Below are 22,135 nucleotides of genomic sequence, written 5' to 3'. Positions count from 1 at the left end.
GCAGGATGTTTTTCACAGGTTGACAAATTTATTCACTCGTGGAGCAAGCAGGAAACACCGGCTGTCAACATGCTAGCAGGCTACTTATTAGCCGGCTAAATTGCCAAGCCAGCTAGAAGCTAATCGACCACCTGGACTGGAGAACTTCTTCAAAGGTTCACAACTTTTTTTATTTTACTTTTGCTCTCAAATGAACTGAGAAAAGAACAAATCACTTCAAGAACTGAAAAGATTGGTTCTTTTTGAATGACACAACACTGCTGCAGCTGTGAAGCTAGCAGAACACACCAGCAATCAGCATGCTAGCAAGCTACATGTTAGCGCTCTGCCGGCTAAAAAAAATAAAATAAATAATCCAACTTCTTCTACACTTAATTTTTCACAACTTTATTACATAATTCCAGAATTTTTATAACTTCAATTTCCATTCCTTTATTAAAAAAAAAAGAAAAAGCAATAGGACATTGTTCAAGTTGACAGTGCAGAAAATGAATGAAATGTCAGAAAATAGGCAAAATGTTGATGATTGTTTTTCAAAGTAAAAGCAAACGTTTTGTTTGATGACACAAATGAGACAATATTTGCTTTTTGAGAAGCTGCTTGTCACGTTTGTGTTATTGGGCCACATGCTAGGAGGCTAAATGCTATCAGCGCGTTCTCTAAGTGTTCCCGTATACATTTTGAAGGTTTGTCACATTTTTTTTTTTTTTGCGTGTGCGAGCCTAATCCTCGTCTTCCATCCGCATTCTTCCTGGCAGCTTTTCATCTTGAAGTGGCCGCCCGTGATTCCTCGCTCACCAAAATGAATGCAAGAGATTTGCTGGAGTGGAGACGAGACAGAAGAAGAAGAAGAAGGAGGTAAAAAAAAAAAAGTGAGGGAAGTGAACGTATGAATATATTAAATAAGATGCAGGAGAAGTAGAAAGGAAGGAGGGATGATAATGGAAAAGCTGGACATATTATTAGCATTCAAAAATGCCTTCTACCAGTCCAGATAAGGCAGCAGCTTAAGAAAAAAAGGTGGAGAGAAAAAGTGTAATTTTCTGATAAGTGTGGCGGCTCGTTGCCAAGGCAACAGCTTCGCTATGCAACACGGTGTGCTGTAAATAGGGAGAATAGTTGAGTCATATTGCGAATAACAGCGTGTCTAATACTCCAACAAAGTGGTTGGGAAACTTTTTGGGTGCAGGAAGACATTTTACAAGAAGATCCCTGTAGATGGCGATGTTGCACTTTGAGATTTGAGATTAGCAGCCATGTACCAGACGAAATCAGGCTAAACGCACGTCGATGATGTAAAGACTGATTGGACATTTAGCAGCCAATCGGTTTGCCCTGCTGTCCGATTATTGACACTTTTAAATTCAATTAATTTAAGCAAGCCAATTCATTGAAATGAATCGTTTGAAGCTCATTTGGATTCTTTTATGAATCAAGTAAATTTCCATTCGCAACATTTACTTTCATGAAAACATATTTAGCCATTATTTGATGCACATCTTTTCTGTTTATTTTGAAAGTTAGCAAGCTATTCTTTTATCGAGGGATGGGCGAGTACCGATACCAGGTATCGGCATGGGGCCGATACCAGCCTTTTTTCAAGTACTCGATGCAGACGCAGACGAGTACAAGCGAGCGACGGCAGACGTGAAGTGAGTCCTCCTTGCCCGTAAGTGGCGCTAGCTTGCAGCAGTTTTTCACCAAAACTTCACCGGTTTGGAAATACTTCAAAATTGTCAATCTTAAACTAAAAGAGCGCTTTCGTGTTTTATTTTGAGCGTTAAGACGATTGAAGACTGACTGTGCTGTTTTTAAATAAGTCTTTGGGACACTTAATACATTTAAAATGTTTACGTTTTTTGGGAGCTAATGAGTTAATCGGTAAGAATGCGATTAGAAAATTTTCTCTCACAATGAATAAAAAAACAAACAGAAATTGTCAGTAAGAGTGGCAACGCAAGATGGCTGCCCTCTGGCTTCAGCCAGAAGGGTCCAATTGTTTGACCATTCATTTGGGAAGTCCATGATCATGATTCAGCACTAATTGGAAGGTGCTAATGCTATCGCTAACGGCTTGCTCCGCCCTTAAGTGTCACCGTGATGGCTCTCCTCGGCGCTTTATACAAAAGAGTCCCGCGTGTGCGTGACTGAGGCTGGCTGAAGACACGCACACGCCATAAGGAGTCTGGCAGGCTGCGATTAGACGGGAAGGACGACGATTGAATAAGGCGCAAACAACACAGCTGATATTCTTTTGTGTTGGAGCGCGCGAGCGTATTTAACTCGACAATAATAAAATGGCAACGTTTGCCCTTTCCGAAATATAATTCCATGTCCCCTCTTTGACAGTTGCCATGGTGACGGTCACATCAGTAACTTTCCTCAAGTCTACGTCTCCACTCCCGTCTGCCGACGTCACTTCCTGTCTCCCGGGCCCCGCCCCCGCACCGGCGCAGTAAAGAAATAATGAATCATAATTATGACGCCGTTATTTGAGCATTATACGCCCGTGACCGGCCGTAATGGCCGCCATCGCCGCCGCCGCGTCCTTGAGGCGGGAAAGATAAACGAGCGTCGTTAAGACGACGGAGGAAAGGAAAGGAAACATTTTTCGGAGGATTATGAGGTGGAAAGCCCAAGAAAAAGTGTCGGCGCCCTCGTGACAGATGACATTTCCTCTCCTCCCTCGTGACAATTAATGACATCACTTGTGTGCAAGTGTGTGTGTGTGTGTCTGATTGGTGGTGAGTGCACGTGTGCGGTTTATTTGTTTCTCTGTGTGTGTTTTGTGTGTACATGTTTGTGTGCGTGTGACAAACGAGCTCCGCAATTGGCTGCGATGGGGAGGAGCCGGCGCGAGGAGCTGATTGGCTGATTGATGGCGCCGAAGCGGCAGCGTCGCATCGTCGGCTCGTCGCTCGTCAGTCTTCTTAATTGGACCGCCTGCCAGGGGGCCAATGGCGCGGGCCAGATAACACGGTGGGCGGGGCTAGCGGATGTTTAATGCGCTGACAAACGGCTAATGACGCAGAAAATGTCACCGCTAGCGCTAACGTGCTTTGTTTAACATGAAGGATGACTGATATGTTCTTCATATCAGGCGCCACAAAATAAAAGAATGATGAACATTAAAACTAGTACACAATAAACTACATTCAGTAAAATGTATACATTAGATTAGATGAACTATAAAAATTTGAACATATCTTTGACACGTCAGTAGTTCATTTTTATTTCATTGAAACTATTTTGCTCAGTTCAGGGAAACCAATTATTTCAAGTGGACCTAAATTAAAATAATACCAAAAAAAAAATGCCTTTGTTACTTACTGCAAGTAATACTTTCATAGTTCTGAAAATGAAAGTTTTTACTTCATGTAATTATTTTTTGAACATTGACACAATCAACATTTTTAAGTCGTCTCAAAGATTTAACACTGTCATAATAAAAAAAACAATCATCAATTGAATAACCACAAAAAAATTAAACCATAAATGCATGAAAACTCGTTTTTATCACAACTAACAAAGGTGGGTCAAAGCTTCTTTATCTGGCATTGAATAATAATCAAAAAGTATAATAAATGACATAATCTAACATTGAACTAACCACAAATATACACAGAAACATTATAAGAATTATTGTGCTATCTATGTATCTGCTCAGTTAGCAACTAGCTACATTAGCTTAAAAATGTTGGCTCGCTACTTTAGCATGTCAGTTGTCGGGACTTGTATGATGACAATGAGTTGACCAATTTGAATTGTTTCCATTTCCGTTCATCGATGAGTTCTAATCGCTGAGTGCTGTGCAGTGAGTGAGGCAAGGGCGCCCTCTGCTGCCCCGCGTGGTGATGACAGGACCCAAATCCATCCCACACTTGATATTGCGAAACACGTCAGTGTGGGTTGTGTTGCGCAATCGAGGCTGACATTTATTTGGGAAGCCCACGAGATTCCCCCGGGACGGAAGTCAACTTTACCTTTTAATAAGTGGACCGAGTTAACCGTCTTACTCACACACTTATTGACAAACAACCAGCTAACTGATGCTAACTCACAAACTGACTTAACCAAGTGACTAATAATGACTGTTTGGCCATCCAACTAGCTAAACAACTGACTGGCGAACAAACCATCGAAGCAGCCGACTAACCGACCCAACAACCAACTAACTTACTTTTAAGTAGCAAGGCGTGTCTGTACGAATATATGATATTGGAATGTTAAAAAGAAAACTTACATCAACTTCGTGTTCTTGATGTCGTCTCGTTTCACCGTGTGAGCGTCTTGCGAACCTCGTCAAAGGCAAAGTCCTTGTCGCCATGGCAACCGGATGTCATAACTACACTTTGATTGTGCGCATCTGCGTGTGCGCAAGCAAATAAGCCACAATTGAGGATCAGGCGTGGTCGTGCCATTGAATGCCCCCTAGAGGCCGTTGTGTTGTTTTGCTCGAGGATGTTGAAGATGAGACTCGAGCAGATGGCGGCGTCCAACTTAACGAGGTAAGCACAAAATTGTGTTCAAAATCAACATTGTACACTTAAAAAAAAAAACAGTATTTCCTTTGAATAAAACGTTTTTGATAGTATTCTCTATCCATCCATTCATTATCCGAACCTCTCATCCTCATGAGCCACGTATAATTTATTTAGATATAAGTATTTAAATTTGTGTTAACCTTGTATTTAATTTTAATGACATAATTCATGCTTTTGTTTATTTATTTAGAATTATTTGAATAGCCTATGAATGACATGCGATGACAGTAAAGCACTACTTTTGTTGAAATAAAACTCCAGCTCATTTCAACATATTTTGGTGCCAAGATGGTGAAATAGTTGTTGTTGTTGTTGTAGTATGTAAAATAGTATAAATATACAAATAATAAAATCAAATAGTAAATTGTGCCCTTCCATTGGCTGGCAACCAGTTCAGGGTGTACCCCGCCTACTGACCGAAGCCAGCTGGGATAGGCTCCAGCACCCCCCACCGACACGTGAGGAGCAAGCGGTTAGGAATATTGATGGATGGAAAATAGTACATTATAAATATTAAAATAAAATAGTAACTAGTATAACTATACAAATCGTGTTGTTCAGCAAATACAAAATATACTTTTAAAAAAATCATCAAATATGTGAATTTTGAACTTTGAAATGCAAAGCTGAACAAAACGATACGTATTTCGTCAACAAAACCAAATATGCTTTGATGCTAAGTCATGAAAGTAATCTTTAAGTACGATAATGAACGTCATTATAAATTATCCAGCTATTTAATAAAATAGATTTTTTTTAAAAAACATTTTCTGCGGGTACTCTGAAGTGGAAAGTTTTGGAAGGAAAACTCGACTCGACTCTTGTGCCGCTTGCTTGCTAGCGTCGGGACGTGCCAGCAGGCGGCGCCAAATCACCGTTGAGTGGGTCATCGTGTGCGTGAGGGGTCACTTCTGTGGGCGGGGCGCGTGAGTTGAAAGCATCAACCTGCTTGAATGCGGCGGGGTGTCGGGGGGCGTGGTGTTGCAAGCTCCCCGCCCCCCTCCCTCCTCCCTCCTCCCAAGCAGGCCGTGCCGCCACACAGAACGAGCGCTCCCTCGTGCTCTGCTCGCAGGCAGTCGGAAGGACACACGCAGGTAAGTGAGGCGTCGTGACGTCACCGGGACGACCTTTCAGGGATGTTTTCCAAGACGCTTGACTGTAACCATAAGTCATATATCGTTTTACTATCGTTTTTTGTTGTTTCTACAGGCATGTCACAACTCTTCCTCTTCCTCCTCGTGCTCGTCCCGGCCGCCATGATGCTCGACTTTCGTTACCATAGCAACCGCGAGATGGAGCGTTACCTCCTCCAGGTCAACGCCTCCAACCCAGACATCGCGCACCTGTACAGCGTCGGACGCTCGGTGGCAGGTACGCACAACTGACTGTGTGGTTTGTGCGATCATGTAACCCGACTGTAAACTCGAGTTAATCTCATCCGCCACATTTTAATCTGGCTAATCACGCACACAATGGACACGAGCCAATCGGTGGCCTGGATTAACTCGGATTTGTGTTACAGTGTCACATGACCATTAAAAATGGTAGTGAAGCATCAAATTGACAATGAGATGTAAAAACAAAAAGTGTGCGTGCATGTGGCAGGTCAAGACCTGTGGGTGTTGGCGTTGGGTGTGAGCCCCCGTCGTCACACGGTTGGCATCCCCGAGTTCAAGTATGTGGCCAACATGCATGGAAACGAGGTGAGGCAACGCACACACACACAAACAAACTCATTCGGGGGTCCCTCCCTGTGGACAGGAAGTGGGTCTAAAAGGAGACTAAAAAAGATCAACAAAAGCGAGTGTCTGTTCTTACAACTACAGACAATGTCAAGTGAAGGTCAAGTGCGACCCCACGCACACATTCGCGCACACAGACAAGAAGCGTTGTTGTCTGGTAACCATGGCGACGACGTGAAACTTAGTGGAAATGTCCTTAAATAGACAAGTCATGGCTGGACGCACGGACACACAAACACAAAGTAAATAGGGTCATTGGAGTGTGCCGGCCTCCGAGAAAACTTCCAGAAAAAAAGAAAAAGAAAAAAAAAAGAGCTTTTCACTCATTGCGCGCACGTACACATTAACATCAGGAATGTGGCCCGTGTGGAAAAGTTCAAAGTGTGCGATCATGTGACAGGCCAAGCGGAGCAGGGTTGCTGAGTGTTGTTGCCATGGTAACCAGTAGCCAACCAACGGCAAAGTTGAGCAGAGCCTCGTTAATACCTGACCAAGATGGCGGCCATAGTTGTGTAATGGAGCATGTGAAATGCTTGTTTGGCGCCGTTGCGCTACTCAACTAGAGACCATTCGTGTGGATTTATTTTTATTTTTTTTACTTTTGAGGCAACTAGATGACCAGTCGTTCTCAAATGTACTGACTTGGTGTGACGACATGAGGAGCGAGTGGATGAGCGGAAAAGCAAGGCAGCGAGACGGACAAGAATGAGAGTAACTTTAGTGACTCGAAACCAGTAGAAGACACGACGGGACGCGAGCGGACTGGTCGCCGTGACTGGACTGAACGTGGGGCGGCTTGACTTGGACGTGAGACTTCGCTTGGACGTGGGGAACTTGACGGCAAACACCATCAACACAGCACGCCACAACAAGACGAAACCAGGACAAAAGACAACATGAAGACCCAAAATACAACAAAAAACTCAACCCCACCGAAGCAAAACATGACACTTGGTAGCCTCCCAGGAAGCAGAGGCGGGGAACGGTCGCCAGCGTCCTGTTTTTGTAACGACACTCAACAAAGCGTGCGATGCTTGTTTTGTCTGCGCACGATTTAGCGACGTGACAAACATCGCAACTTCCTGTTGCGCTCATCGTCGGCCAACACACGGGCACACGCATGCTATGAACAAGGAAGCGCAAGTACTGATAGCCGCCATTATTTCTTGCTATCGGTGCTCGCAACTGCTATCAGGAAATAGAAATGAGAAGAATCATTCATTTCATGCAATTTGAAGGAAAATGCTATAAATCTTTCTTTAAAGTGATCTGTCAGTTGAAAAATATATCCCAATAGAGCATATGAAAGAGTTTATTTTTCTCTCTGAGGAGGTCACTCATGTTTCAGTCCGTGTGGCCTGGAGTTTTGTCTTTTGTTGATTGGCTGAAAGACAAGAGGGGGCGGAGCCAACTGACAGCTCAGGTAAAACTCATGATGGATACACAAATGAATGGAACACACGCGCACAAGCTGTAACGGCACAAATGGCATCATGCACGTTTGTGTGTGTGTGTGTGTGTTAGACGGTCGCCATGGCAACGGGTGGCCAGAGGGCGGCTGGTCCCGTCTTGACGTGCGTTGACTCGTTTGCACCTTTCCCACCCTTCTCGTCTTCCTTCCTCCTTTCATCACGTCACCGTCCATTCATCCGCTCTCATCCAGGCTGACTCACGACATCACTTCCTGTTGTGTGCGCGCCCGCCCTCCCTCACGTCCACGACACAGACAATAACAGGGAGAAAGAATTCCGACCAACTCGCCTTTACTGGCTCCATGACAGCAGATGGCGCTGTGACCCGTAAGTGCCGGACTTTTTCAGCCAATCACAAGCCTCCGTGTGTGTGCAGGTTTTGGGCCGTGAGCTGCTTCTGCAGCTAGTGGAGGACCTGGTGCGTGGTTACCGCGGCAACGAGACCTGGGCCGCGCAGATCCTGAACAGCACGCGTGTCCACTTCCTGCCCACCATGAACCCGGACGGCTTCGACCGGGCAGGCACCAACTGTCACCTCAGCCAAGGAAGGTGCGTGCGTGCGTGCGTGCGTGCGCGCGCGTACACCGGCGTGCTGCAATCTTCCAAATGACGTCAAGGTTGCCTTGGTAACGGCTCAGCTTGGGAATGTCACGTGACCAAACTCACGCGTCCTGATTAGTCGTTACCTGAGTCCATTAGGCACTGCGATGGCGTCTTTGGTTGACAGCAAGTCACAAAATGGCCGCCACCTGAGATGAATTTTACCGCCCATTGATTGCGTGCGAGTCTCCGCTGCCTTTCACAGATGTTTAGTGCTCAGCAATACACCGTAGAAACTAAAAGTTTACACATACAAAACAAACATTTCTTACAAACGTGGCATTGTGTTAGCATCTAAGCTAACGATAGATAATTGAAACGCTACTGACCACTTTGGCCTGCTCAATCAACGGCAGTCTTCTTACACAAGTGATCATCACAGACAGTCATGAATGCTTTAACAGCTTCTTAAATCAATTTTATCCATTTTGCTCAACTTTCTCCAACGAAGAATGATGACAAAAAGTACGGAGCCCCTAAGGCAGGGGTGTCAAACTCATGTTAGCTCAGGGGCCGCATGGAGGAAAATATATTATCAAGTGGGCCGCATCGGGAAAATAACGGTATATAGCTTAAAAACAATTGCCATAATTGATACGCATATTTTCGTGGACCAGTCCTAAATTACGGAGCTCATCTTGTAATCATATTGTTCCGAAAAATAACACGGATGCAAATGGAACGCGGCAACACTTTGCCGGTATACATTCCGGACGTGTTAAATTGACCTGTTTTCAATATATATTGTTCCCAGAATGCATTGCATGGGTGTTAATAATGTTATAAGCACGTTAATCCTTGTCATATCTATTTGTGTTACCAGTAATCTAACACATTTATGTCTGTTTATGATAAAAAAAAATAAAATAAAAAAAAATAAAAAAGTTTAAGTTGAGTGCAAAATAAAGACATCCAGGATGACGATTCCCTGTTCAAGTTGCATTACTCATCTGAGGACTGCTTGTGAAATTACAAATTTGTATGTTTTGATTGTGGCTGGTTGATTAATTAGACATTACATTTTTTATTTTTTTTTATTTTTTTTATCTTTACAAAATCATGTCGCGGGCCGGATTAAACCCATTTGCGGGCCTGATCCGGCCCGCGGGCCGTATGTTTGACACCCCTGCCCTAAGGTGACATGGTTAAAAACAAAAAAACAAAAAAAACTTTGCGTTCCCTCGCAAAACATTTAGTGACGCAAAGATTGTTTTTTGTCACCTTCGCTGCTCCGTAAACACTTCCGGGTCATCTTCCATGTGAACAAAAGCGACGTGTAAACAAAGCAGTGGAAAAATACATGCTCCATCCTCGTCTGTTTGGGAAAACTTTCCCACTGTTTTGTTTCACGTTTACAAACGTTCCATTCTCGTCGCTTTTGTTCACATGGAAGATGACCCGGAAGTGTTTACGGCGCAGCGAAGGTGACATGGTAGGCGAAAAAAAGCAACTTTGCGTTCCTTCACAATCTTTGCGAGGGAACGCAAAGTTTTGTTTTTTTCTACCATGTCACTTTCGGGGCTCCGAAATAAAGCAACCAGCTTCGAAAGAAAGGAAAAGACGTGTCGTCCAATTCACGGAAACGCTGTACGCCCGCAACTTCCGGTTTAACATGTCAAAATAAAAGCCAAATACTGAAAAATGAAATAAAGATGGCAGCATTTACATGACTAAAAACGGGGGATTTTGATGCTTACGCCAGCATATTAATTGTAAAGAATATTTTGGGTCCCCTTCAAGTTGACGTGACTGTGCGTGTATGCGCGTGTCAGGTTCAACGGGAACGGTGTGGACCTGAACAGGAACTTCCCCGACGCCTTCACTGGCCTGCCGGCGGAACGCGACCTCGACGACGCCAACAGGGAGGCGGAAGTCAGGCAACGTCTGTCGCTGCTGCGCGTCTCAACGTTTTTCACGTCTTCACTTTGTGTTCGCGTGTGTCCCAGCAGGTCCGAGCCGTGATTGGCTGGTTGAAGACGGAGACGTTTGTCCTCTCGGCCAACCTCCACGGCGGCGCCCTGGTGGCCAGCTACGCTTACGACAACAGTAATGGCGGTAAGCGTGCGCCCGCGACACGTTGGCACACGCAAACAGGTTTGAAGCGTGTTTAAAAAGCTTCGTGACAATAATTCCGTTATAAAAGTGACATTCTGATGAATATTACATTTGTGGAATATGATTTGTGAAGCAAAATCCAGCTTGTTTTTGATCCATCTCAGGGGGCGGCCATTTTGCCACTTGCTGTCAACTGAAGATGACGTCACGGTTGCTCAGGGCTCAGACAACGAACAATCACAACTTATTTGTTTTCTGAAGCTGAGCTGTGATTGGTTGTTACCTGGGACCGGAGCAACTGATGTTATTTCACTCGATAGCAAGTGACAAAATGGCTGCCTTAACTATTGATAAAAACTGCTAGATTTTGCTGCTGAACTCGTATTCCACTAACGCAGTGCTTCTCAATTATTTTCTGTCATGCCCCCCTAGTAAGAAGAAAACATCTCGCCCCCTAAAGTAGTGGAGGTGCAATTGCACTTTATTCTAGGACAGTCAAAAGAAATCCAAATCAAAAAAGCGTGTTCCCTGAGGTCAAACGCACCCCCCTTGATGGCCCCCCAATTTGAGAAGCACTGCAATATTACGCAATATTAATACCGTATTTAGACGAGATGTTTTTTTATTTTTTGGACTTCCCCTTTTAAGGCGGCGAGCTGGTGGGTCAGGCCAGCTTGACGCCCGACGACGACGTCTTCGTCCACCTGGCCAAGGTGTACTCGCACAACCATGCCAGCATGCACCAGGGGGGGCGCTGTGGAGACCAGGGACCCTTTCAGGAGGGCATCACAAACGGGTACCAGTGGTACCCGCTCACAGGTCAGAGTCCGTTTTTATGGACGTCGGCTCAGTCGGATAATCGCTCTTAACTGTTTGACCGCGATGAGTAAAATCACGATGTGTGCCATAAACGTTAAATGACGTCAATTACGTTTTTTTTATTTATTTTATTTTATTTTTTTAATCAATGAATGGGCAGTGCAACATCTAAGTGCAGCGCTGCCTGGTCAATAGGTTGCGCAATCAAAAACACCCACTAACTATGGCCAGCAGATGGCAGAATTGTACCTCTTTTCACATGTAGGAAATTACAATGAAACATGACCGATATGATGAAATAGAACGTTTTCAAGAATGACATGAATGATCAAAGCCTTTGTCGCATAATTCACAGAGCAGACAATATTTCGTAAAAGCACATAATATTCATTCAGGAAAAGCCTTGAAAAATCTGTGAAAATGCTCAAAATCGGCTTTTTTTTTTTTTTTTTTTTTTTTTTTTTGATAATGTGTGGCAGTAAAAGAGTTAAGTATGGAGGACCAAAACTGCCAAAATTCAAAATAAATAAATTAATTAATTAATGAATATGGATATAAAACATAGATATATATTTCAAAAAATAAATATAAAAGTACAAATAAATCCAAAAATAAATATAAAAAAATAAATGCATAAAGAGTATGACTAATACGCCGCCATCCCATAATAAGGCCTTGACTGATGGATGTCCGCACATGTCCAGGCGGCATGCAGGACTACAACTACGTGTGGGCTGGTTGTCTGGAGGTGACGCTGGAGGTGTCGTGTTGCAAGTTCCCCCCCGCCCGGCAACTTCCTGCCTTGTGGGCGGACAACAGGAAGAGCTTGCTGGCCTTCATCCGACAAGTCCACTTGGGTAAAGGCGTGGCCCCGAGCGGCCCCGAGCGACCCGGTCTGGCGCCGAGGGCCGAGGTCATCGTGGCCCCGTGCCAACATTGCAACTCTCGTCTTTGTGTGTTCAGGGGTCAAAGGGCGTGTGTTTGATGGCTCGGGGGCGGCGGTCCAGGGCGCCGTGGTGGAGGTGACCGGTCGCCGCAATATGCGTCCCTTCAGGACGGACAAACATGGAGAATACTACAGATTGCTGCTGCCTGGCAACTACACGTTCACTGTTATGTACACACGCGTGCGGCCAAATAAACACGCACACACACGCAATTCCTGGAGCTCAACACGTTTTTGTTTTGTTTTTTTCAGGTGACATATCCTGGTCATGAAGTGCTGACGGAGACTTTTTTGGTCCCTTACGGTCCGGAGCGAAACTCCGCCCTGCTGCACAATTTCCTGTTGCGTCGCGTCGCCGCCGCATCCGCTTCGTCTTCGTTGTTAGCCGCTACGACGCCCACGTGGACGCTAGCGATGCTGCTGGCATTCCAGAGCCTCATCAGCTGACGTGTACATTAGGGGAAAAAAACAACAACAAAGACACGTGTGGACAAATCGTGGGACGACTTTTTTTTTTTTTATCTGCGATATCGACGACGGAAGATTTTAGTCGTCTTTTTCACGGGAACAAACCACAGATGAAGGTTAGTTACCTTTCAAACATTTTTGTGGTGTGTCTTTGAGGTGAGTGTCTTTGAGGCAGGTGTTTTTGACACACTTGCCTTTGTGACACGTCATTGAGGCGCGTGTGGATTCGAAGTGTGTCTTTGTGGGTCATATTTTGTTTGGCTGTGGCATGTGTCTTTGAGACATCTGGCTTTGAGCTGTGCGTATTTGGGGCGACGGTCTTTGCGTTATGTGAATGAGACTTTTTTTTTTTTTTAAACGCCTTACTATACATGGTCATTTAAAAAACGGCTTCGTATACATGGTTATTTACAACAACAACAACAAATCAGCCTTACTGTACACGTTTTTTTCAAGACCTATTATATACGTGGTAGTTTTAAAAAACATGCCTTAGTATACATAGTCATTTAAAAAAAAAAAGTCTACATGATCATTAAAAAAAACAAAAAAAACACTTGGTCTTTTTTTTAAAGACGCATTACGATACATGTTCACTTTTTAAAAATGCCTACATGGTCGTTTAAAAAAAAAAAAAAAAAAAGGAATAATCACCTGACTATACATTGTTGTTTTGTTGGTTTACTACTATTCATGATCATTTACAAAAAAATAAATAATCAGCCTTACTATCCATGTTTTTTTAAGAAAAAACAAAAGAAAACACCTGACTCAGGGAATTTGAGACGGTCAGTTGTCATTGCTGCACTGCTCATGTGAAGGATATTCAGTTTGTGTCAAATCTGTTGGCCCTCCATCGGCCCCTGCTGGCTAAGGGGCCCCAAGCAATTCGCTGCCTTGCCTAATGGCAAATGATGCCTCGGGGGGGGTGATGAGCAAGAATGAATTGCAAGACTGATTTGTTCTTGGAAAGCTGACAAAATGTCATCTTCACTTTTTTTTTTTTCTTCAAGTGTCCTTTATTCACCTCATGACCTTTTTCTGATCTCGGTTTTGTGCAAATAAAAAATGATTTAATTAATCTAATCTAGCAGATGTGGTGTAGTTTGTGTTGACCAACACTTTTTTTTTTCAATGCATGTCATTCCAATTGACAGCTCATCAAGACCAGGACTGAGAAACACTGCTCCGGGCCATTGGGTGCAAAAGTGGAGGGGGGAAAAAAAAAAAAAAAGACATCTGGAAATGATTGGGTTTGGTGCAGTACCACATATCCCCAGCAGATGACGCACTTCCCCGGAAGGGCGACGTTTTCAGGTTAGTACAGTATCTGGGTTTCATCTCGTTTTTTAATTGTTCAGTAATGTAATAAAGCAATAAGCGTGTCGTTACAAGACGCGTACCGTTAAAGGCGCCAAGGACAAGAAGAATCGTTGAGAATCCGTGTGGGTGGTCAATCAAAGTCGAGTTGAGGGGAAAACGGAGAAGCAACTGCGATACGATGCAATACTGCCCTCCTGTGGATGACTGGAGTAACTACATTCAGGGTGGGAATACTCCGCTTTGAAAAGTCAAAAGCGCTCAAAATTGAATTCATTTGCTTACAACGACTTTATTTGAACTGCTCATACATACAGCACTATCGGCCATTTTGTGTTCTCGCCCATTCACCCTTAAAAGTAATTTTATTGGAAAGATTGTATCGGTTGAACGTCTTTGTTTCAGTCAGGACAGGAAATGTCGTCTCCATTGGCCAACTTCCTGTACAGACGCGTCAGCTGCTCGGCCGTTGGCCTTTTGGAGTCGGGTGTGCTTGGAACGTCGAAGTCGGACGAGGCCTGCGAACCGGCCGGCGGCTCGTCGGCTTCCGACGGGCCGTCGCGGTTCTGCGAGGAATGATTGGACGCCGACGCCGACAGGGAGAGGGCGAAGTCGCCATCCGCGTCGTCTTCCCGCTCGCTCGCCGCGTCGGGCGTCTGCGAGCCCGTCTGCCCGGAGGGGGCGGGGCTGAGGGCGGGGCAGGGCCGCCATTGGCTTATCAGGCTGTTCTGGCTGTCGGGAAGCGGCTCCGCCGTGAAGAAGTCGTCCCACTTGGGCGGCTCGCTGGACGCGTTTCCTGTTTGAGTCCAGCTCTCATCTTCCTCTTCGCTGTCCTCATCATCATCATCGTCGTCGTCGTCGTTGGACTCTGTGCAATCCGAGAAGTTTTTGTTCTTGTTCTCTGCGTCGTTGTGGTCGAGCGTGATGGAACGTAGTGAGTCCTCCTCGGAGGCGGGGGGCGCTGTTGCGTGCGCTCTGTGGTCTGTTGAACAGTCAGGAGTGATTAGCCAGCCCACCAAGGTTAGTTGAGTTAACTAAAACTAACGAAAAAAATAAAAATAAAACTAAGATTTAGAAAACAAAAATGAAAGTGATTTAAAAAAAACAACCAAAATTAACTTGAACTACATTTTATGTTTACAAAACTAAAAAAAAAAAAAAAGAGCTAAGAGCAGGCTAAAAGTGGGCGCACCGTTCGGGATGTGCCGATTCGCTGGTGGCTTCCTCTTGGGCGGAGCCGCCACGGTGCCATCAAAGAGGTCGTCGTCGCTGTCTGAATCTGACGGGCGGGAAGGAGCTTGTGTCTTTGAGGTGCTTCGTTATGGTGACATTGAGGCGAAGGGCGTCTTTGTGTCTTGGATGCTCGCGTTTCTCACCGTGAGGAGGCGTCCATCTTCCGCAGCGTTTGAGCACCCCCAGTGGTTTGTAAGACGCGTCCTCCTGCGGCCTTTTCCTGCAGGTCGCCTGGAGCCTGCCGGAACATTTTTGCACCTTTTGCATGGGTTGAGGCGACTTTGGCTTCCCGTTGCCGCCGAGCGACTCACATGCGCGTGACCTCGGCGACGGTGCGTCCCATCGGGATCACGTTGGGGAACACGTGCACGGGCTGCAGGTAGGACAGGAAGTCTTTCACCTGTAAGGAGTCGTCCAGCGTCAGAAGGTGAAATCGAGACAGGCCAAGAGGCGAAGGAATCGCACCTCGCAGTAGGACGAGTGGAAGCTGAAACACGCTCGGAAGGCGTCGCTTCCCGATCTGCAAAAAAACGAGACGAGGGTGAGCGCAGTTTATCGGCCAATCGGAAGCGAGCGCCGGCCGGCCTGACTTGACGAGCACGTCCGTCTTCTGCGTCCTCTCCCCGAACCACATTGTGGACGGCTTAATGCTGAGCACGCGCGGGTCGGCGCCGTCCCCGCACATGCGAATGCACGGCAACCGGTTGCCGTGGAGATACTGCTCGCTCTGCACAAAAACAAACTTTCAGGCGCGCGCCTTTGAGGCTCGCGCGTTGTTGTTTTTTTGCGGCGCGCCGTCACCTTCGGGTGTCGACAGGCGTGAATCTGCGTCCGGCGCTCGGTGGTCACGTATCTCAGGATCTCCGGCATCCTCCGGAACATCAGCAGGTTGTTGACGTGCACCTGAGGGCGTCAAGGTGTCAGGCCCGTGTCTTTGAGGTGTGGCTTGTTGAGACACTTTTTGTGGCATCAGACGTGAACTTTATGGATTTGGAACACAGTTTTGTGGCATTTGTCTTTGAAATTGGTTAATGTAAAGGCATGTGTCTTTGAGGCGTGGCTTGTTGAGACGCGTTTTTGTGGTGTGTGACTTTGTGGCATCAGACATGTGACTTTATGGATTTGGAACACATTTTTGTGGCACGTGTCTTTGAAATCAGTTAATGTAAAAGCGTGTGTCTTTGAGATGAATGTCGCATCTTGATGGCACTTTTCCTTGAGGTGTCTGACTCTTTGGTGCGTCTCTGAAACACATGATCTAAAGGCCTTTGAGACAATCTTTGCGTCATCTTTTTGGTGCGTGTCTTTGAGGAGTGTGACTTGTAGCGCCTGTAACTTTGTGGCGTGTCTCTCAAGACTCACAAGTTTAGAGAAGCAGCAAAGCATAAGATGCGTGACTGTGGTGTGTGTCTTTGAGGCCCGTGTCTTTGAGGTGTGGCTTGTTGAGACATTTTTTGTGGCATCAAACATGTGAGTTTATGGATTTGGAAAACAGTTTTGTGGCATGTGTCTTTGAAATCAGTTAATGTAAAGGCGTGTGTCTTTGAGATGAATGTCGCATCTTGATGGCACTTTTCCTTGAGGTGTCTGACTTTTTGGTGTGTCTCTGAAACACATGATCTTAAGGCCTTTGAGACAATCTTTGCGTCATCTTTTTGGTGCGTGTCTTTGAGGAGTGCGACTTGTAGCGCCTGTAACTTTGTGGCGTGTCTCTCAAAACACTAAAGTTTAGAGAAGCAGCAAAGCAAAAGATGCGTGACTGTGGTGTGTGTCTTTGAGGCCCATGTCTTTGAGGCATGGCTTGTTGAGACATTTTTTGTGGCATCAAACATGTGAGTTTATGGATTTGGAAAACAGTTTTGTGGCATGTGTCTTTGAAATCAGTTAATGTAAAGGCGTGTGTCTTTGAGATGAATGTCGCATCTTGATGGCACTTTTCCTTGAGGTGTCTGACTTTTTAGTGTGTCTCTGAAACACATGATCTTAAGGCCTTTGAGACAATCTTTGCGTCATCTTTTTGGTGCGTGTCTTTGAGGAGTGCGACTTGTAGCGCCTGTAACTTTGTGGCGTGTCTCTCAAAACACTAAAGTTTAGAGAAGCAGCAAAGCAAAAGATGTGTGACTGTGGTGTGTGTCTTTGAGGCCCGTGTCTTTGAGGTGTGGCTTGTTGAGACATTTTTTGTGGCATCAAACATGTGAGTTTATGGATTTGGAAAACAGTTTTGTGGCACGTGTCTTTGAAATCAGTTAATGTAAAAGCGTGTGTCTTTGAGATGAATGTCGCATCTTGATGGCACTTTTCCTTGAGGTGTCTGACTTTTTGGTGTGTCTCTGAAACACATGATCTAAAGGCCTTTGAGACAATCTTTGCGTCATCTTTGTGGTGCGTGTCTTTGAGGAGTGCGACTTGTAGCGCGTGTAACTTTGCGGCGTCTCTCTCAAGACTCACAAGTTTAGAGAAGCAGCCAAGCATAAGATGCGTGACTGTGGTGTGTGTCTTTGAGGCGCGCGCATTCACCCGTGTGTTGAATTCCTCGCCCAGCCTGCTGAACAAGTACTCGTAGCCGTACGCCGCCTTGCAGTTGAGCCAAACCACGTGAAGGGCACTGCGGGCGATCCAGTCGGCCGCCAGACGCAAGATGGCGCTCACGCACGCCTCCTGCATTGACATCACACATCACTTCTTCCTACTCCCTTGACTTCTTCCTACTCCCTTGAACATATACATAGATATTTATTGGATGTTTCTTTTATTTTATTTTATTTTAATTTTTTTTACTTTTAACTTTGTGTTTATATAATTATACGTGTATATGTGCATATGTTCAATAAACTTCAAACTTCAAACTTCAAACTTCAAACATCACTTTGAGGTCATTATTTCCGGTGTTCGATTTATCGTTTTCTCCACATCTCATGCTGACGTGTTCACGCGGAAAATCTGAAAAATGTGGATTTTTTTTTATTTGGTATTTTTTCATGACCCAATATGATTTTTGTACTTTGTAATGAAGCCAAATAAACCTGAGATGCGTTTGTACGACTTTCGTTTTCTTTTTACCCGGGAAGGAATCTGGTAGAAGCGCGGGTCAAAAAAGGTGGAGTCCACGTAAACGCTCTGGATGTCCTTCACCCTGCACGGCCAACGCCAATCACGTTACAACAGGAAGTGGAAGAGAAAAGAGGAGGGAGACGACAATGACAACAGGAAGTAGAAGAGGATGGTGGTGGTGACGCACCTGCTGCCCGAGTGCAGATGTTCCATCCTGGCGGCGTCGCCCACAGCGAGCCGAAAGTCTCCCGTGTACAACACGTTTCCACGGCAACCTTCGAACAGGAACCTAAACGCATCGGCAAGTTTTTACGATCGGATGTTTTTTGCGGCCACTACGTCAGCGCAGAACTTACATGACGGAGCCAGGACAGTGTCCGGCCGGGAGCAGCGTCACCACCAGCTGCTCGCTCTGCACATAACAGTTCACGTTTGCACTTTTTTTTTTTTTTTCTCCAAGAGTTTGGAAGAAGGTGTCAGCAGAGCAGCTCACATCTCCTGATGCCTCGTCCACCAGGGAAATCTGGGTGGGGCTCTCCAGCTCCAGGGGAACCTAAACAAAAGAAACTTTGAAGGCCACCGCGGGTTTACTGTAGTAAAAAAAAAAAAGTCTCACAATGAATTGTTCCCAGAAAAGGTGCTTGCGACTGCTCAGCAGAAGTTCTTTGGTCACTAGTGAGCAGTACAGTTTGACTCTGCGGCTGAAAAACAAAACTAGTGAACAAATAAAAGCAGAAGAGCTTCACTTTATCCCACGTTCACTCTAAAAATGATTTTTTTTTTTCATTCAGAAAGTCGAGCACTAAATATTTCCGTAAAGTATTCAATCTACATTTTGTTTTTGTGTTACACTTTTGGAGTTGGATTTGATATTTGTTGGCTGTACGTAAATCAAATTGGCTTGAGTCGTCCTCGTACGTCACCACCGACTCATCACCCCAGGACGAGCAAAGGCTCGAATCACCTGGAGCGCAGTCTTCTCCTCAGCTTGGGTGCTTTAATCCCTCTCATGTGGTCTGATGGCGAAGAAAAGATTGTTGTATTTTCACATTCGCTCACTCGGGCTAAGCAGTTAGCCGCCTAGCCTTAGCTCACCTTTGTGACAGTGCGACAGGAAGTAGGCTCGCGCGTGCAAGTTCTCATGGTCGAAGCGATCCAGAGAAATGTTTGGATATTCTTTCATTCGACCCGCAAATGAGCTCATATTTGCATCGATTTTCCATTCGAAATTGTGAACCTGAAAGTAGGAAGTGGATGTTTATATTGACATTTTTGTCGGTGCCGCCCATCGGGTGCGTTCTCCTTCTGCGGCTTTGTGTTGTTGGAGACGCCACTTCTGCCCTCTTGTGGCGCAAACGGTCCGTGTCTCGTAAACGCTCCTGCGTTGGATGTTGTATGTTTTTATGTCGTACCCTCATATTCACTCACCAGTCAAATAAAACAAAACGACCATGACAAATGAAAAACGAGCATTTTTTTTTTTAAAGTGAAAACACATTTTCACTAACGGTCGAATGTAAGCGCCAAATGCCTTTGGCTAAAGCCAATATGTTGCAGGGTTGTTTCCAGTCCGGTAGGTGGTGGTAATGTGCATATACTGGTTGCTAAAAGCCTTTAAACACAAAGAAGAAGAAAGAGGTAAAAAGGTGAAGAAGCCGCTGATAGCATCGTGCTAATGGCAGCTAGCAGTTAAATAAGAGTCTTCTTTTTCTTGTTTACTTCTTCGTCTTGTGTTTGTGTACGTGGACGCGCGTGGAACTGATAACAGGTAAGTTTCAACTTCCTTCAAACCGGAAACGTGGATAAGCGCAACATAACTTGAGCAGCGACAATGAGGTCATTTTAATTCACAGAATTGTTATCTGGAGGGAATTACGGTTAGATTATCATTTTTTTCTACATTCTTGTTTCGGGGGTAAAAAAAAAACAAAAAAAAACGTGATTGTAGTCTGATTATTTTTCATTAATATAGACAAAATAAAATCAACATCATATTTGGTGAGTGATAATTTAAGTTTATACTGTATATTTTTTTTCTTTAAATGCACTATCAATATTTTAATATGTAAATAATATAGTTGATATTTGTTGTGATTAAAGCTGCAACTGACGGTTATTTTATAATGGATTAATCTGTTGATTTCAGCAATACCTTATATTCTCTCTCTTGGGGTTCAATCTGCTTTCATGGAGGACTACACAAATCTGAGAATATGTACTGAGAGGCAGAAATTATGAGGATTTTAAGTTATATAAGAACTCTATAAACGATTAATCAATTATCAAAACAGTTGTCAAATAATTTGATAATAGATTAATCATTTTACCTGTATTTTGAAGTAAACTACGCACCAAATCCAAGAGGATTATCTGATATTTTGTTTTGTTTTTTATTCTGGCAAGTGATTCGAGCATTGATTACAGGTGTGTGTGTTTTTTTTAAAATCAGGAAGCCTCAGTTGATGGAAACGTTTCAAAAACCGACATATTTCTGATTGGCCTGTGTTCAGGATGTTGGCACTGAGGTGCGTTGCGGCGGATCTCCGCGGAGGTTTGCGGCTCCGGAAGACGTTTGGGCGGAGTCCGTGCAGACTTGCTCCGCCGCCCCCCGTCCGCCTCTTGTCTCAAGGCGACCGAGCGCCGGTCAAGTTGAAGCCGAGGACGCGCGTGGCCGTGACGCTGCTGTTGGGCGGCGGGGTGCTGGCGGCGTGGGCGTGGGCAGACGCCGAGAAGCGGGAGAAGGATCGGCAAACGCGCACGGGGCAGCTGCGGCGTCTGGCGCTGGGTAAGGGCAACTTCGACTTGGTGGACCACAACGGGCAGCGCCGCACCAAGCAAGACTTCCTGGGCCGCTGGGTGCTGCTGTACTTTGGCTTCACGCAATGCCCCGACATCTGCCCCGACGAGCTGGACAAGATGAGCGACGCCGTGGCCGAGCTGGACGCCGACGCCTCGCTGCCGCCCGTGCAGCCCCTCTTCATCACCGTCGACCCCGAGCGTGACGGCGTGGACGCGCTGGCTCGCTACGTCAAAGACTTTCACCCGCGACTTGTAGGTTGGAAAGTTGGAAACGTCTCCAAATTTCTCATTTAAACCTTTTGTTGTTTTTGGCGTGAGCGCAGGTAGGCCTGACGGGCACGTCGGAAGAGGTGCAGGAAGCGGGCCGTGACTTCCGGGTATACGCCGGCCGCGGCCCCAAGGACGAGAACGGCGACTACCTGGTGGACCACTCGATCCTCATCTACCTCGTCAGCCCCGACGGAATCCTGGTCGACTACTACAGCCAACGAAAGGACAAGGAGCACATCGTGCAAAGCGTCCGCCGGCACATCGCTGAACATGTACAAGTGCAACGCTTGTGATAATTCCACTAAATCCACACGGTAAAGGAGAGATGGGAGATTTTGTAAATATTCCTCATTAGATACTTTACATTTAAAGCTATCATGTTAAAGAATAATTATGAACATTTTTTTGTGACATCCGTCAAAAAGTAAAAATAAGATTTCAAGAGATGTCAGATGTTTACGGATTTTTTAAATATTTTACTGAACAGTGAGCAAAACAGCATGCAGTTGTTCATCACCATTTCACGGTCTCATGGTATCTTGGATTTTTCAATCATACTTATCTAATTGAGACTGGTAGTTTTTATTTATTTTTTTATTTATTTATTTATTTTTTTTTGGTTTCCCATGGCCGATACTGATTATTATTGGCCAATAAAAGGGAAAAGACAACTCTTCATTTAGTTGAAATGTCTGAAGCATATTTATTGAACAACTAAAGAATTGTATTTTTTTATATTATACAATAAATGGTAAATGGGATTTCACTTAGCTAGTGATTTTATAAAAATATAATAAAAAAAAGGTCTATTCCTAA

The 22,135-nt window shown here is 45.0% G+C and overlaps 3 protein-coding genes across 8 annotated transcripts; 2 read left to right on the top strand and 1 right to left on the bottom strand.

The window, feature by feature from the left end:
* Positions 1-10: 10 nt before the first annotated feature.
* cpm (carboxypeptidase M) lies at positions 11-13,880 on the top strand. Of its 5 annotated transcripts, XR_013278935.1 has the most exons (13): positions 13-155; positions 759-4,508; positions 5,386-5,638; positions 5,754-5,915; positions 6,150-6,247; positions 8,135-8,307; positions 10,131-10,230; positions 10,305-10,413; positions 11,062-11,232; positions 11,937-12,089; positions 12,196-12,344; positions 12,431-12,762; positions 13,804-13,880. XR_013278935.1 is itself a non-coding variant. In XM_077499433.1 (12 exons), the coding sequence occupies exons 4-12, from the start codon at positions 5,756-5,758 to the stop codon at positions 12,623-12,625; spliced, it is 1,308 nt and encodes a 435-aa protein (XP_077355559.1). In that variant the 5' UTR covers positions 13-155; positions 759-4,508; positions 5,386-5,638; positions 5,754-5,755; the 3' UTR covers positions 12,626-13,736. The 5 variants fall into 5 exon arrangements, 4 of the variants coding, with proteins under 4 accessions (XP_077355562.1, XP_077355559.1, XP_077355563.1 ...); XM_077499433.1 differs by lacking the exon at positions 13,804-13,880 and having other exon boundaries at positions 12,431-13,736; XM_077499437.1 differs by lacking the exon at positions 13,804-13,880 and having other exon boundaries at positions 15-155; positions 10,308-10,413; positions 12,431-13,736.
* Positions 13,881-14,238: 358 nt separating this feature from the next.
* Positions 14,239-19,708, bottom strand: dclre1c (DNA cross-link repair 1C, PSO2 homolog (S. cerevisiae)). Of its 2 annotated transcripts, none has more exons than XM_077499422.1 (15): positions 19,346-19,708; positions 19,215-19,266; positions 18,867-18,951; positions 18,744-18,803; positions 18,607-18,662; positions 18,438-18,539; positions 18,260-18,332; positions 17,717-17,857; positions 16,001-16,102; positions 15,790-15,926; positions 15,665-15,719; positions 15,511-15,599; positions 15,343-15,437; positions 15,159-15,245; positions 14,239-14,948 (listed from the first exon to the last, which is right to left on the bottom strand). In XM_077499422.1, exons 1-15 carry the CDS (start codon positions 19,452-19,454, stop codon positions 14,368-14,370), a joined length of 1,824 nt encoding a protein of 607 aa, XP_077355548.1. In that variant the 5' UTR covers positions 19,455-19,708; the 3' UTR covers positions 14,239-14,367. The 2 variants fall into 2 exon arrangements, with proteins under 2 accessions (XP_077355548.1, XP_077355550.1); XM_077499424.1 differs by having other exon boundaries at positions 18,867-18,964; positions 19,346-19,420.
* Positions 19,709-19,731: 23 nt separating this feature from the next.
* Positions 19,732-22,135, top strand: sco2 (synthesis of cytochrome C oxidase 2). The gene is made up of 3 exons (XM_077499426.1): positions 19,732-20,018; positions 20,761-21,305; positions 21,377-22,135. Exons 2-3 carry the CDS (start codon positions 20,762-20,764, stop codon positions 21,610-21,612), a joined length of 780 nt encoding a protein of 259 aa, XP_077355552.1. The 5' UTR covers positions 19,732-20,018; position 20,761; the 3' UTR covers positions 21,613-22,135.

Source organism: Festucalex cinctus, chromosome 16, assembly GCF_051991245.1.
Source record: "Festucalex cinctus isolate MCC-2025b chromosome 16, RoL_Fcin_1.0, whole genome shotgun sequence".
Taxonomy (NCBI): Eukaryota; Metazoa; Chordata; class Actinopteri; order Syngnathiformes; family Syngnathidae; genus Festucalex; species Festucalex cinctus.
Note: the sequence above shows the minus strand (reverse complement) of the source record. Positions and strands in the feature narration are given on the sequence as shown.